Source organism: Miniopterus schreibersii, assembly GCF_964146895.1.
Source record: "Miniopterus schreibersii genome assembly, chromosome: 13".
NCBI classification, from domain to species: domain Eukaryota; kingdom Metazoa; phylum Chordata; class Mammalia; order Chiroptera; family Miniopteridae; genus Miniopterus; species Miniopterus schreibersii.
Genome location: NC_138113.1, coordinates 52,501,042 through 52,516,485, shown reverse-complemented (window position 1 = coordinate 52,516,485; position 15,444 = coordinate 52,501,042). Strand labels below are relative to the sequence as shown.

Sequence of the window (15,444 nt, the reverse complement as noted above, 5' to 3'; positions counted from 1 at the left end):
GCTTTGAAAGAGCATGAGAAGGGAACTGTCATGTCGCATTGGATTAGAAGGGGAATCAGCTAAGGCCCCATGACATAAACGATGTTTGGGATGAGCCCTAACGGACGGATAGGAACCCAGCAGGCATATGGGGGTAGGGCATTCGCACGTAAAGGGGGCAGCGAAAGTAAAAGCAGACCCTGTGGTTTTTCTTATACGGACGTGTGTATATAGATGAATAAAATGTCACAGGCTGACACCCACCCTTGTTGCAGAAGGTCTCGAATACTGTTTGCCTCTGGGGCCGATGCCATAGGGTGAAAAACAAGCGCTGATGGGGGGGGGGGGAGGTGTGTGAACACCCCAGAGGTGACGCCTGTGAACTGAGGGGACGTGGGCAGATCGCTTAATCCTGAGCTTCGACTGCGCACCTCCAGTGTGGACATGAGAGCAGTGACCTTAAAGGTTCGGTGTCAGCGAGAAAGCGCGTGGAAGTGCTCTGGAACCGTAAGCACAGCGGGAGGACCGTTGTGCCGTCTTCGTTGCCATCATTTGTCACCGTCGTTGTCTTTGTGTATGTGATGGCCTGTGGAGATGCTGTAGAAGTGGCGCTCCCCGTTGCCTCCTGCACTTCAGGGAAAATGAGTTGACGGAGGTGTGGAGGGTGGCTTAGGAATGACAGGAAAGAGCAGCAGTCAGGCGGCTCCTGCGGTAACTCCGGGGAACAGTAACGAGGGCGTGATTAGGGTGGCAGGTCGGGGAACCAGAAGGCAAGGGGGGGCATCGCAGACACGCTGCTTGGTTGCCTGTTCATGGCAAAGTGAGCTGCGTGCCCACTCTCCTCCTGGGCATGGTCCTCACAGGAGACCCCAGGGGGAGAGACGGTGGGATGGGCAGATACTTGGGAGTGAGGGAGGCACAGGAAGGGTCCCTGGTCTTCCTTTGCCTGCCATCGGAGAAACCTCGGTGCCAGCAGAGTGGAGAAGGGCCTCCCCAACCCCCCCGTGGAGCATGTGTCGCGGGCGGGACATGTGCAGGGGCAGTAAATCCTCCCACGGGGGCGTGAATACACTCATCTCCCTGCTCCCTGTGGGTCTGCGCCGTCTGACATGCTGGGGAAGGAGAGTTACCCAAGGAAAGGGGGCACAGGACCATCCTGAGGAAATCCTCACCCCAAAACCCTGGCAGAACCCCTTTCAGCACCACCCCACGCCCAGCCAGAGGAGGTGAGGAAACGTCTTCAGCTAAAGAGAAAATTTCTCACTTCTCTTAAAGTGGACAACTGCTTCTGTGCCTGCTTAGGTTTGTTGGAAGTAGATGCAGATCGAGCAGTCGGGTTCAGAACCTATTTGTAAACTCGAAGCCGGTTTCCTGGTGATCAGAAATTGATTCAATTTAACCCCGCAGTCCTGTAGTGAATGCAGATATCTTCCAGGAGGTGGAACTGACGGCGAATCCTGGAAGTGACTAAAGGACCCCCCTCTGTCTCAGCCTAGTGACCGTGCACGTCAGAAAGCACATGGCAGACTGTCGCATGCTGAGCTCAAGTTGGCTTCTTACTACCGTTAGAAACATCACGACACACTCTCTCTTTGTTTCATACATGTGATTTGTGTCTTCACTTCTCCATGAATGACATTTTTATGAAGAGCGAAGTGACGTGTGGGGGCTAACTGGAAACTCATGCTCATACGAGTTTCTAATAAAATAAACAACTCCTGTAATAGTGATCCCTAAAGTTGAAAGTGCTTTGTGCAGTCCTTCAGAAACACCCTGTGAATTTTGTGGGATCAAGTCCCGGAGAAGCAGCCCATTTGTACAGCAATTTCCGTAGAACTTTTACCGCTGGGCTGTCCCTTTACTCAGGAGCTTAATTGAAGTGAAAATAGGACAACCTTGTAGATCTATAGCCATGGAACCAAGAATTGGTAAAATTAGGGGGGAAGTCGTAAAAGTGTGTTTCACATTTTTTTAAAATCCCTCTCATTCCTCCATCTCTGTTCACTTCTTACCCTTCCATGCCTTAGCGAGGCGGGCTTTATAGCTGCTTTATATCCTGCCGGCTCTAAATACTCTCTGTATTAATGTTGTTTGGGTTTCCTCCCTTTAGGAGATGACCTGGCTTCCGCCACTTTCTGCGATTCAGGCACCTGGCAAAGTGGAACCAAGCAAATTTTCATTTCCAAATAAGGTGAGATCTTGTGTCACTCAGGAACAATATGCTTCATTGAACCAGAATTTCCTGTGGACAGTGGGTTGTCCCATGATTGTCTTCTTCTTTGTAAATATTCCTGCCAGAGGCATATGGATCTGATTTTTTAACATTTTGCAAACCTGTATTTATTCATCAAAGGGGAAAATGAAGATTGCAGTTTTACTTACCTGTACTTCCATACTTAATGCAAAATGTGATACATATCATAGTTGTCATTTTATCTGGAAACATTAGTGAAGTTGAAATGCATCTTACAGTAATTTTATACATTCAGTGTGATTGTATGCTTGTTTTTTCCTAAAAAGCTGTTATTGAATTAATAATGAATCTTAAAATCAATGTCTTAGAATTGAGGATATATAATATTTAATTCTGCTTAGATATCTTTTATAAAGCATAAAATATTATTTAGAACTTAAAAAGAAAAGATTTTGATATTTTCTAAAGACAAATACACAAAAAAATTAGCTACAAAATGTATGTAAATTATACATGAGTCTAATATGTTTTATTTGAATACAACTAACATGTCACTTCATACTTATTATAAAGATGAAATTATGCAAATAGAAGGAGCAAAATATGAAAACTTCCAGTTTCCTTGCCCAGATTTTATTTCCCTACCCAGGGATTATGACCAAGAGTTCGATGTGTACTGCTTCAGTCACTCTGGCACTATATATACATATATGTGCATATGCAGTTTTTAAAACCCATAAATGGTATAGTACTAAAAGCATTTTTTTTAAGAGTTGATTTTTTCCCCCCCAGATACCCACAATACATAAATAGTAATGTGACAACTTTCTCAAGTGAACTATTAAAATAATTCTTTATTGTAGTTATCACAATGGTAAATTCCACTCTAAGAGTTATTTTCTTTTTCTTAACAAAGTGTATTTGGAGAGCTTTTCAAGTGAATATTTTCTTCATTCTTCTTAACGGCAGCAAAATAGGTCATAGTATGAATTTGCCGTAATTGATCGAATCAAGCTCCTTTTGGTGGCCGCTCGGATTGTTTATGGCCGGTGGTTGTCACGAACGGTTTCCCCAGGCTTTGTGATGCCTCTTTGACTGTCTCCAGTACTAAGCCCGGAACAGGCACTGCAGTGTTGGAGGCTGCAGAAGCCATAATTGCCCTCGACTGTTTCCAGAGCACTCTCTTATGCATCTTTGCCAGTGTTTAATATTATCTGGCTTTTGACCCTTGTTTCTGGGTGAAAATTTGCTTTCTCAGGGTTGCTGTCCCTTTTGCATGTTTCTCCAATTCCATCTGAGCTGAAGCATAGGCTGTTTTTTCCTTGCAACTTGCCCATTCATAGTCGTTGCCATTCATATTGTATTTTAAAAATGATTTGTAGGAACTTCTTATTGCTTATTCATGTGTCTGTTATATATGATACAACTATTTTCTTGTAACTTGATTTATGTACCTTTGATACTAGCAAAGTGTTTGATTTTGTCAGGGATAAAAAAAAAGAAAATCTTCCCTGCACCAGTAGTCTAACAATGTTCTCTGTTCTAAGTCTTTTATAGCTTTGGGGTTTAAGTTTAAAAAAAATCTGTGGATGGTGTAACATAAGATTCTAGTTTTATTCCTACCAATGACTAGTAAATTATTATAACACTATTAACAAAATTAGGCCATATTTCCCCCCTCTGTTTTGAAATACCACATTTATCAGCAACTAAATTTCTCATAAATACATGGATTTGTTTCAAGACTATCTATTTTGCTTTTTTCAGTATATTTACTTCATTCCCAATAACTCATTGTGTAAATCAAAGGTTGACAAACTTTTTCTGTCAAGGCTCAGGTCGTAAATAGTTTAGGCTTTGCAGACAATACATAAATGAATGACTGTAGCTATGTTCAAATAAAATTTTATTTACAGAAACAGATAACAGCATAATATATAAAGAACGCTTACAATTCAATAGTAAAAGGATAACTCATTTTAAGAATGGGCAAAGGAGATCTACAAATGGCTAATAAGGACATGAAGAGATACTATCACTATTACTAATCAAAATCAAAATCACAGTGAGATCATGAGTCATAGCTACCCAAATAGCTAAAATCAGAAACAGACAGTAACGAGTGTTAGCAAGGGTATAGAAAAATTGGGAACCTGCTGTCAGTTGCTGGTGGGATCATAAAATTGTGCAGCCTCTTTGAAAAACGTTTGGGCAGTTCCTCGAACATCGCATTAGCCTATGATCCAGCAATTCCATTCCTAGGTACATACCCGAGAGATTGAAAACACATGTCTATACAGAACTTACACACGTTCATAGCAGCATTAATCATAGTAGCCAGTAAGTGGGATCAGCACAAATGCCCATCAGCTGATGAATGGATCAGCAGAAGTGACATATCCTTACAATGGAATACTTCTCAGGCGTGACAGGGAGTGAAGCTATGCTGCCTGATACACCGTGGATGAACCTTTAAAAAGTTACGCTGAATGAGAGGGAGAGGAACCAGTCACAACCAACCACATGTTATATTATATGATTTCATATGTTTGAAATGTCCAGAATAGGCAAATAGAGAATAGATTAGTGGTTGCTTGCAGCTCAGAGGTGGGGAGATGGGATTGAGTGATAGCTAACAGGTAAAGGTTTCTTTTCTTTTTTTCTTTTTTTTTAATATATCTTTATTGATTTCAGAGAGAGGAAAGGAGAGGGAGAGAGAGATAGAAACATCAATGATGAGAGAGTCATTGATCGGCTGCCTGGCCCACAACTCAGGCATGTGCCCTGACCGGGAATCGAACCCCGATCGCCTGGATCCTAGGTCGACGCTCAACCGCTGAGCTATGCCTGGTCAGGCAAGGATTTCTTTTTGAAGTGATAAAAATATTCCAAAATTTATTATTGTAATAAACTCTGAATATGCTAAAAAGCATTAAATTGTTTAAAACAAAACAAATCAGAGGCTGGGCTGTATTTGGCCTGTGGGCTGTAGTTGACTGACTCCTAGTTGAAATTATTGATGATTTTTGGCCTTGTCATACATATATGTGGTCAGGCCAATACCCTCTTTAATTATCCAAAAGTTCTGCCTGTTGTACCTGTTTCTCTTCCAGGTCAATCTAAGAATCATCTTGATGACTGGTTGCTCCTTATAAAAATCCTCTTGGAATTTTGGTTGGTTTCTAACTTAATTTAAGAAAGTGTATCCATCTGAGAGTATCTTCCTCCTGTCCAGGAATTGAATTTGGAATATCTCTTCACTTCCTTTCATATCTTCTTGCATGTTCTTCGGCAAACATTTTTCTTCTTGTAGGTCTTGTGGTTCTTTGGTTTATTCTTAGACATTTAAAGATACTTACTTTTCTACTTAAATGAGCTTTTTAAAAGTTTTTATGTTTTCTAATGAGTCCTTGACGGTGTGAAGGAAATTTCCTGGGCTTTATATACCTACTTATTGAATTCGTTTTGCTTCTGGTAGATGTTCTTGGTGAACTTCTGTTTTTCTAGTAGGGAAGATAGAACAGCGAGGAGGAGGAATGCTGATGCGTAGGCTGAGGTTTCGGCAGAGCTTAAGGCCCCTCCTGAGGGGCGGCCGTGGAGCAGCTCCCCCGGGAGGTGAGGGAGGCCAGGCAGCCGGGGGAGAGCTTCTGGGAGCTGGAAGCGAAGGTGGAAGTTCATGAGGCAGGAGCCAGCCTGGGTGCTGCAGGCACCGCAGAGCCCGAGGGCCAGGGCAGAGCGGGGCGTGGAACAGCAAGGGACACGGGGGCGGGAACCCAGGGGGCCTGCCAGACACGCAGGACTCGGGGCTTTGCTCCGGCTGAACTGAGAAGTCGTAAAGCATTTTGCAGACAACAGGTTTGTTTTATCCGGCCTGTGGCAGCTAGAACCTCTTACATCTTTGCCGTGTTCTTGGCATTAAGGAGGAGGATTCCAGGGCATTGTTATTGAGTATAACAATTGCCCAGCCCACGTAGCTTCTTTCTCTTCTTAGCTTTTGGAATGTAGTAAAGGTTTGAATTTTCATTTTTAAAAATTAAGGTATAATTTACAATCAGTAAAGTTCACCCTTTTTAGTATCCTGCAAGTTTTGACAAACACATGTGCTCCTGGGACCTCCACAGTCGCGATATGGAAGCATTCTGCCACCACCCAGACCCCTCCTTGGCTCTCTGTAGTCAACCCCTCCTACGCCCCAATCCCTGGCAGTCGGCGATGTTTTCCAGAATATGCATAAATGGAACAAGTTAAGGTTTAGTGAAATAGCGTGTTCAGCTTGTATTGAGATGCTCACAGTTTTTCTTTAATCCATTAATGCAGAAAATTACATCGATTGTCTGCTCCTTGATCACCTGTACGGTCCTATGACTAATTTCCTTAATTGTGGTACATTGCTCATTTACTATGCTTTTGGACTTAATATGCCAGTGTTTAATTTAGCAATCTGCTTCTGTGTTCATGAGCGCACTTGGACTAGTTAACTTTCTGTGTGCGCCTGTTCACTTTCAATATCAGGAGTAAAACAGCCTCAACAAATTCAGTAGCTTTCTACCTTTTTTTTTGTATAATGGGACAGTTTATATAATATGCCAATTTTTTCCTCCTTAAAATCATGGTATAACTCACCCAGAAAACTTACTGTACATAGAGTTGTTTTTTTCCCTCACCAGAGGATATGTTTTTATTTATTTTGAGAAAGAGAGGGAGGGAGGGAGGGAGAGAAACATCAATTGGTTGCCTATTGCACGTGCCCCAACAGGGAAGCAACTGGGGATCAAACCCACAACCTAGGTATGTGCCCTCACCAGGAATTGAACCCACAACCTTTTGGTGCACAGGATGATGCTCTAACCAATGGAGCCACCCAGCCAGGGCCGTAGAATTTTCTTCTAAGAGAAAAGTGGATCTCTAGTGGCTCTCTCTATGGAGCATTTCCAAGCCTTTCCCCATCCTCTTCTTTCCCCAGGGTGTCCTCCCCCCCTCTACCTATCTCTAAATATCTTTTCATTTTCTTCTATGCCTATTGGCTTATTCAAAATTTCTGCCTTTTCTTGGATTAATTAAATCTTTCTTTGTTCCCTTTTCCCCCCTTTAGGGTTTTCACACATGCACCTAACATTCTTTCTTTTTAGTTATTGTCTTTAAATTTTAGTATATTAACCTATTTGAATTTATTTTTATCAACAGCTACAATTAATTAGTATCTATGTTTTGCCTCCAGAATGGAACAATCAGTTTGATTGATCTCCACCATCTCTCAGTTTGAGATTATCTACAATATTTCAAATTATCATTATTATGACTGTTTTCTAGAATTATGTCTTGACAGTTATTTGTTAGTTCCTTAATTTTTCATTGTTTCTTCTGTCTCATTTTCCTCTTTTTAAAATGTATTTATTGCCCTAGCTAGTTTTGCTCAGTGGTTAGAGCATCGGCCCATGGACTGGAGGGTCCTGGGTTCAATTCCAACCAAGGGCATGTACCTCAGTTGCAGGCTTGATCCCTGGCCCTGGTCAGGGCAAGGGCAGGAGGCAACCAATGTGTCTCTCTCACACAGATGTTTCGTTCTCTCTCTTTCTCTGAAAAGCAATGGGGGGAAATTTATTTATTGTTTTGCTAGGGTTTATTTTCTAGCAGATTTTTATTCCATTCTTGATCTAAAGTTTCTAACAGACCTTTTCTGCACTTGCCTTTAATCCTCCCACGTCTCTCCATGTTTGTTCACTCCTCTGGTGACCTCATGGAGGCCCTTTGCCTTAAATATTCCATACACCGAGCTGACAGTTTCTAAATTCGTATCTTTAGCCCCTTCTCCACCCCCCATACTCCATACTTGTATTTCTTCTTGCCTACTCAACATCTCCATTTAATATATCTAACAGACACCTCAAGCTCAACATATCAAAAACTGAGCTTTAATCCCCCACAAACTGTCCTTCCAGTGTTTCTCGGTAAGTGGCACCTCCATTTGTGCAGTTGGCTCGGGCCACCAGCCTTGGCACCATCTGCATTAGTTTTCTACGGCACCTATAACAAAGTACGCAAACCAGGTAGCTGAAAATAAAAGAAACTTATTCTCTCAGTTCTAGAGACTCGATGTCTGAAATCAGGGTTTCAGCAGGGCTGCACCCCCTCTGCAGGCTCCGGGGGAGAATCCTTCCCTGCCTCTTGCAGCTTCTGGTGACCGTCGGCAGTCCCTCCATTCCTTGGCTTACAGCTGTATCACTTCGATTTCTGCCTCTGTGTTCACGTGGCTGTCTTTTCTCTATGAGTCTCTGTGTCCAGATCTCCTGCCTCTTATAAGGACAGCAATCATTGGATTTAGGACCCATGCTAATCTGTGACCTGCATGGCCCCTGTAATATCCACATAAGGTCAAATTCACAGATTCTGAGTGGACGTGAGCCTTTGAGGGACACTGTTCATCCCAGTACACTCTCCTTGACTCTTGCTGTCTCTCACAGCACACATCCAGCCCGTTGTGAGATCACGTCACCCCTACTTATAAAATATATCGAGTCTAAGTGCTTCCCCCATCACAGCCGCCCCCTTGGTCTAAACCACCATGCCTCTTATAGTGATTATTGCAGCAGCCTGCTGTCTCCTCCTGTGTGCACGCTCTGCCCGCCACTCTTACGCGCCTTCATCCCCTCCCCTGGGGCCCTTACAGTCCTCCAGCCACTCACCTTAGCCCCAACACACAGTCTGTTCTCCGCGCAGTAGCTTGTCATCATTTTAAAACATAAATCACCTCTTGTCACTATAGTATTCAAAACTTTCCAGTGGCATTTCACACTTACAATACAATGCAATAATTCTTACAGTTTTTGTACATAACCTGGCCAAAATCATGGCTTGACCCAAAGTACAATCAGGTAAGCATTTCTGTTATATAAACATATCCATGGTATAAGTACATTTTCTGGTATAATTGAGCATATATCTCAAGGTATATTTTATTGTGACTTTTTCAAAAGATTGTGTAGATTTACTTTGATGAACGTAAATAATTATGTTCAAGCAATCACTTAACCGCTGAGATGAAATTGAGACCTCAGATTATTAATACAAAAATTCATTTTTCAAGGTAGAAAGCACGTTCCAAGTATCTTATTTTCCACCCAAAAAGTTACATTAAAACTATATATATGGCACAGAATTTCAAATTTAAATGGAGAAAAAAAAAAAAAAGTGTCTTCTTTTTAGGACCACTACAGGATTTGTATGGAGCTATTTCAACTCTAGATCCTTTTGCCCAAGAAGGAATATGTGATTTTACAGAGTGTAGGGACATTGTATGGTTTTAATAATGCTTTTCTTTCAAAAGGCTTAGTTAGGAACTTATGCAAATGAAATAAGACTGCATTAGTGTTCTATTTTTGCTGTAACAGATTACCACAAACTTAGTGACTTCAGACAACACAAATTTATTAGACTTTCAACTCTGGAAGTCAGAACTCTGAACTCAGTTTTACGGAGCTAAAATAAAATAAAAAATGGGGATATCTGTAATACTTTAAACAATAAAGATGATAGATAGATGATAGATAGATAGATAGATAGATAGATGATAGATATAGATGATAGATGATAGATAAATAGGTAGATGATAGATAGATGATAGATAGATAGATATAGATGATAGATAGATAGATGATAGATAGATAGATAGATAGATAGATAGATAGATAGATAGATAGATAGATAGATAGATAGATAAAAATAAAATCAAGGGGTTGGGGGGCCGCGTTCCTGCTGAGCGCTCCAGGGGAGAGTCCCTTTTTTTGCCTTTCTCAGCCTGGAGGCCACCCCGTTTCTTAGCTCACGGCCCTCATCACTCTGACTTCTGACTTCCTTGTCACGTCCCCTTCTCTGCCTCCTGCCTCCTTTCCATGTAAGGACCTTTGTGATTGTATTGAGCCTACCTGGATAATCCAGAATAATCTCCCACCTCAAAATCATCCATTTAATCACAGCTGCAAAGTCCCTTTTGCCCTGAGAACTAGCATGTTCCCAGGGGCCGGGAATGAGGGTACAGACATCTTTAGGGGACCCTTGTTCTGCCCACTGCAAGGACTGCCATCAATTTTGACACATGCTGTACCTCTTCCAGCCTCTATCTCATCTACTTAATATTCTGTCTGCTGGAGGCTTGCGTTTCCTTAATTAGATAGATTATTAACATTTGAGATTATCACTGTACTGCTAGCTTGCTGGAGCTAGAATTTTTTATAGAATTTGAGGGGCAAAATCTCCTGAATAAATAATGAGTAATTAAATTAAGCCCTTATTAAGATTAAAGGGGCATTTTGACCTCACAGGGAAAGTTGATTTAACTGTGCATTCTGAGTTGCCAGCACCACTAAATTAATTAGCTAAATACTTCCGAGAACTTCCCCAATTTGTCCGGGTATTGGAGGACATGACATAGAGTAAAGCCAGTTGTTACTGAATTTGGATATTTCTTCTGTTCTCTGAACACTTAATCTGGAGTCACTGTTTCCTAGACAAATGCTACCAGACATACCTGCCTCATTCATCAAACCTGAAAAGTTATCGAGTTTGGTAAAGAAAGGAACACATGGCTTTTTTAAACTGGCTGCCGTTATCAGGTATTTCAACTGGGGGTGGGGATTTGCTTTGCCCTTTTTCCTTCATTTCTGTAGCAATCTCACAAATTTTGAAATGCAAACAAAGAAGTCAAAATTGTAGAATTTTTCCCATCCTCAGAAGGCATGCGGGCAAACTGGCATTTCACAGATGATTCACGTAGCTGTGGGTTCCAGATCTGGAGGAGATCACACCTGGTCTGGAACTGTTCCTCTGACTGATTTTTAAAGCGTGTGCGGAAGAACTGTAGCATCATCACAGAGATGGGAGTGCACTTGCCTTCTCTCTGTGCCTAGAAGGAGAAGGGAAGCCGGGGGGGGGGGGGGGTTCCCAGTTGGAAAGCCTACCTCCCTCTTTGGGTTGCTAGCTTGCTTCAAAAACTACCACAAAATGTTTGGACTAAAAACGTCATGTTTACCTCAAATTAAACACTGAAATTAATTGGAAATTTCGTTATTTTAACTATTTTGAGCTCTGTAGAGTAAGATGCAGAAGAAAGTGATTGGTGGGGGTGAAGGAGACCAAACCAGATCTGATGGTCCTGTTTCCTCTAGTAATTAGCTTAATGTGTGTGCCGGGGGTGGGGGGTCTAAAAGTAAGGGGAGATAATTTCCGTTCCTTGCCTGTTTTAGTTCTGACGATGGGTTGGTAGACAGACAGGGAGACATATGAGCGCTCCAGCCCTCAGTGGTTCCAGAGAGCTGTTTTGAAGTCACCCTCGCGCAGTGTGAGTGTTGTCCTCCGTCAGCGACGTGGCTGAAGAATGACTGTATTTTATTGATCTGAGGTGCATGGCTTTTCACATTTTAAGTTCCCTAAAAAGCAGGGTGCATTTTACAGACGGCATCTCACAGTTAATTGGCAGCAGTGTTCTTTGCTGGGGCACCCGAGGCCGCGCGGCCTCCTACACGTGTGATGGCCTGTTCCGTGGGGGAATAGGGCAGTTATTAGGGTGCCCCACCGAAGGGCTTCCTCGGCCCGGTGCCCTCGGCGACGGCTGTCTTCAGCAAAAGCATTTGTACAAACTTAACTCCCCGGCTACATATAGCACATAGAAAGAAGCTTTAGGATCCCCATGTACCAAACAAGAGCTTAGGTTTGGGGAATTCAGGATTTAGAGATGGAGATGGAGACATTTCCACCTGGAGATATTCTTCTAAGTCGCCAGCAGCAGGCCTCCCCTTTGTGCACGTGCTGCCAGGTGAACCAGAAGCAGCAGATTAACCTCAGAAATGGCCTGATTCAGGATTACAGACGACTTTCATATACTTTCCTGTTCCTCTGAATTTTTTTTAATAAATAGATATCACTCTTCTTTGTTTAAACACTATTTAATAAAATGGAGCAGTCTTGAGTCAAGATGATAGTAATAGTAGCATTCCTTTGATGCTGTTTATTATCAAGTTGTATACTTTAAATATGTGCAGGTTATGTTATATCATTTATACCTCAATAAAGCTGCTTTGTTGTTGTTTTTTAAAAAAAAAGAGTCATAGTTGAAAAGCGAAAAGATGCCCAACATCATCAGTCATTAGAGAAATACTAATCAAAACCACCGTGAGAAACCCTTTCACGTCCTAGGATGGCTATAAGAAAATGTCTAAAAATTAAAAGACAGAAAATAACAGGTGTTGGTGAGGATGTGGAGAAGTGGGAGCCCTCATACGCTGCTGGTAGGAATGCAAAATGATTCAGCCACAGTGGGAAACAGTTTGGCGGTTCCTCAAAAGGTTTAGCATGGAATTGCCACACGAACCTGCGATTCTGCTCTTAGATGTATCCCCAGCAGAGGTGAAAACAGGGACTCGAAGAACTACATGTGCACGGTGCTTATGGCAGCGCTCCTCACAACCGCCAGAAGGCAGAAGCAGCCCAGATCTGCATTTACAGATGAAGGGACCTGTTAATACAAACTGTTGTGTATACACAATGGCATATTCCTCGTCCCCCAAAAGGAATGGATTACTGACGCATGCGACGACGTGGATGAAGCACCACAACAGGCGAAGTGAAAGGAGTCACACAAAAGTTGCATGTCACATGGTCCTGCTGCTGTGAAGTAGCCGAGCAGATGAATAATTCTCAGGGCCAGGATGCTGACTGCCGGTTGCCGGGGACTTAGGGGAGCAAGCGGGGATTGGGGAGACGCTGCTTAGTGCTACTGAGTTTGACTTTGGAATGATGGAAATATTTTGCAACTAAAAAGAGTTGGTGGTTGTACAACATTGCGAATGCACTAAATGCCACTGAATTGCCACTTTAAAGTGGCTGATTTTATGTTATGTGAATTTCACCTCAGTAGACAAAACAAAAAGTCCGTAATGCAAGAGAGAAGTGATTGTGAACTATATTACCAGAACGTTTTAGCAGGCACGTTGATGTAAATGTTTTTCATTACAGCAGCTAGGAGAAATTGACCAGTGATTAGTTTCTGAATGACCAGGGATGTATCTCCCATTCAGCTTAGATTTCAGAAGTCAAAATGAGAAAACTAATTGATATTTCTTGTTCTTTTAGGACTCTCAGCTCGTCTCCTCCGGACACAATAATCCAAGTAAGAAAGGCTTCTCTTCACAGCTTTATGAGTGTGCGGGGGGAGTGGAGGTGGGCGGGGGTGGAGGGGACGAGTAGGGGAGATGTATTCATAAACAGTAGGTGTGAAAGAATTTCGTTAAAAAACATAATCAAGTGGGGAAAAAGAGGGCCATTTGTTCACATATTTCCCAAATGCATAAGGTGACCTTGAGGGCTGCTCTATCTCTTTTCAGGGAAGGAGGGCCAGAACTTAAGATGGTGGGTTTCAAAGCAACCATAGGTTGAAGGAATATCAGTCTTTATTCTAGTTTCTATTTGGTGTATGTGGAGGGGAAACACTTTTTAAAGGCACTAATGAGTTATCTAAATTGAAAGAAAAAAAGAGTGGGCAAAGAGAACCAAGCAGAAGACCTCAAGATCAATGGCCTTAGAGTCCATGAAGAATCCATGTCCCCTCTCTCAAAGTGTCTAGGAAGGAGTTTCCTTACTGAGTCCAGTGTCACGGGCTTCCATTGTCAGAGAGAGGGTGTTGTCATTCCATGAAGTAGTGTTTTCATTCTCTTCCTTGGCACTACCAGTGGTTACTAACGTTTTCTTGAGCATTGAAAGCGCACACGCTGTCTCATTTGCGTCATGAGCAACATCCACAGAGACCCGGCTTTGTCCACGGATGACCAGCCGGGCAGCGGAGAGTACCCCTTGCCAGTTACAAAGCTGTGTTTGAGCACGAAAACCACTCCGAGCTAGTGGATGTGCCTTTGGAACTGAGGCTCACCCACTGAGCATCCGTGAGGGCAGAAGGGCTGGGGAGAAAAGACACCCAGACGGATGTGTTAGGACGCCCAGACTTCTCATGCCCAGCTAGAGAAAGGTCAGGGGAGGGCGGGGAGGGCAGAATGATGCATCGGCAGGAGCGCTTAATCGCCGCACCCTCTGCCGGAATTTGCTGTGAGCGCAGGTACCAGCAAAGAGGAGAACTGCCAAGGGACTTGAAATCTAAAGAAAATAATAAATTCAGTAGTAAGAAAAGGAATCAGAAGAAATGCATGGTTAAGTCCATGAGGTGTGCGGGCGTCAGCATCAGCCAAAGCCTAGGGCACACAGAAAAATTGCTGTTACTTTCCTTACCATGTCTTTCCATTTGAATTTGAACAGTTCAGGGTAGAGAGAAGATATAATGGGTGAATAAATAAATATACCTTCTCCCGGCTTGGAGTTTTTGACATAAAGAACAAAGGAAGGAAGTGTTGAGTATCTTCCAGGTGCCTGCACCTTGATGTACGTTGTTTCACTCAATCCTAACAGTAGCTGTACGAGGTAGGCATTGTGGTCCCCGTTCTGCACGTGATGAAAATGAGATTCTGAGGTTACCAACCAGCCTAGTTTTTAATGGCTAAAAACCGACAACTAGGATTCGAATGCAGGGATGTCTGCCCCAAAGACAGCAGACTTTCCCTCCCATTACCTTGACCCCCAAAAGGTTGCTTCTGTTGTTGGTTCAGTGTGAGGTTGAGCTCATGTCTGATAACTGTGTCCTGTGGTTTCTGTATGCATCTGGCATATTTTCACCGCGTGCCATGACACCCACCTGCTAAAGCTGTGTTTGGATTATGCAAAAGCAGGCAGGCGTCTGTGGAATGAGAGGTGGCACCTGCCTCGTGCGGTGGGAAACCCTCTGCCATTTCATCGCCTGAGGAAATCTGTGATTGGCTTTTCTTTTCTGGGGGTAGGGAGATTATTTTTGTGTGTTTTTAAAATCCTCCCCCAAAAGCCAAGCACATCTATATACAGGTGCTATCGCTGCTTAGATATCTGAGCGTCATGTGGATTATAGCACATTGAAGCTTTGAGAGCTGGTCTCACCAGCACTTCCCTCACTGCTGCTTTTATTTGGTTTGGAGTCCTTATAGTTTTTGGAATCATGACTCTAGTAGTAAATATGTAGAAAATAGGAAACACTGAACTTCAGAGAAACCCAAACACAAAATGTGGGGGTGGAGGGGTTGATGAACTCACCACTTTAGGTCAGTGCCTTTTTTTTTTCTTTTTGAAATTAGAAACGTTACATTATATAGATAGTAAGACAAAAGAGTATATAAATTAAACAGAAAATTGTTTTAAATCCAAAT

At 42.7% G+C, this 15,444-nt stretch overlaps 1 protein-coding gene across 6 annotated transcripts in view; it reads left to right on the top strand.

Moving 5' to 3' along the window:
- Positions 1-15,444, top strand: part of AFF3 (ALF transcription elongation factor 3) — a 472,487-nt gene that overhangs the window by 307,778 nt on the left and 149,265 nt on the right. For all 6 annotated transcript variants that reach the window (XM_081156102.1, XM_081156098.1, XM_081156097.1 and 3 more), the window contains 2 exons: positions 2,090-2,170; positions 13,298-13,334. In XM_081156102.1, the coding sequence (XP_081012228.1) occupies positions 2,090-2,170; positions 13,298-13,334 (118 nt within the window). The remainder of the gene's footprint in view (positions 1-2,089; positions 2,171-13,297; positions 13,335-15,444) is intronic.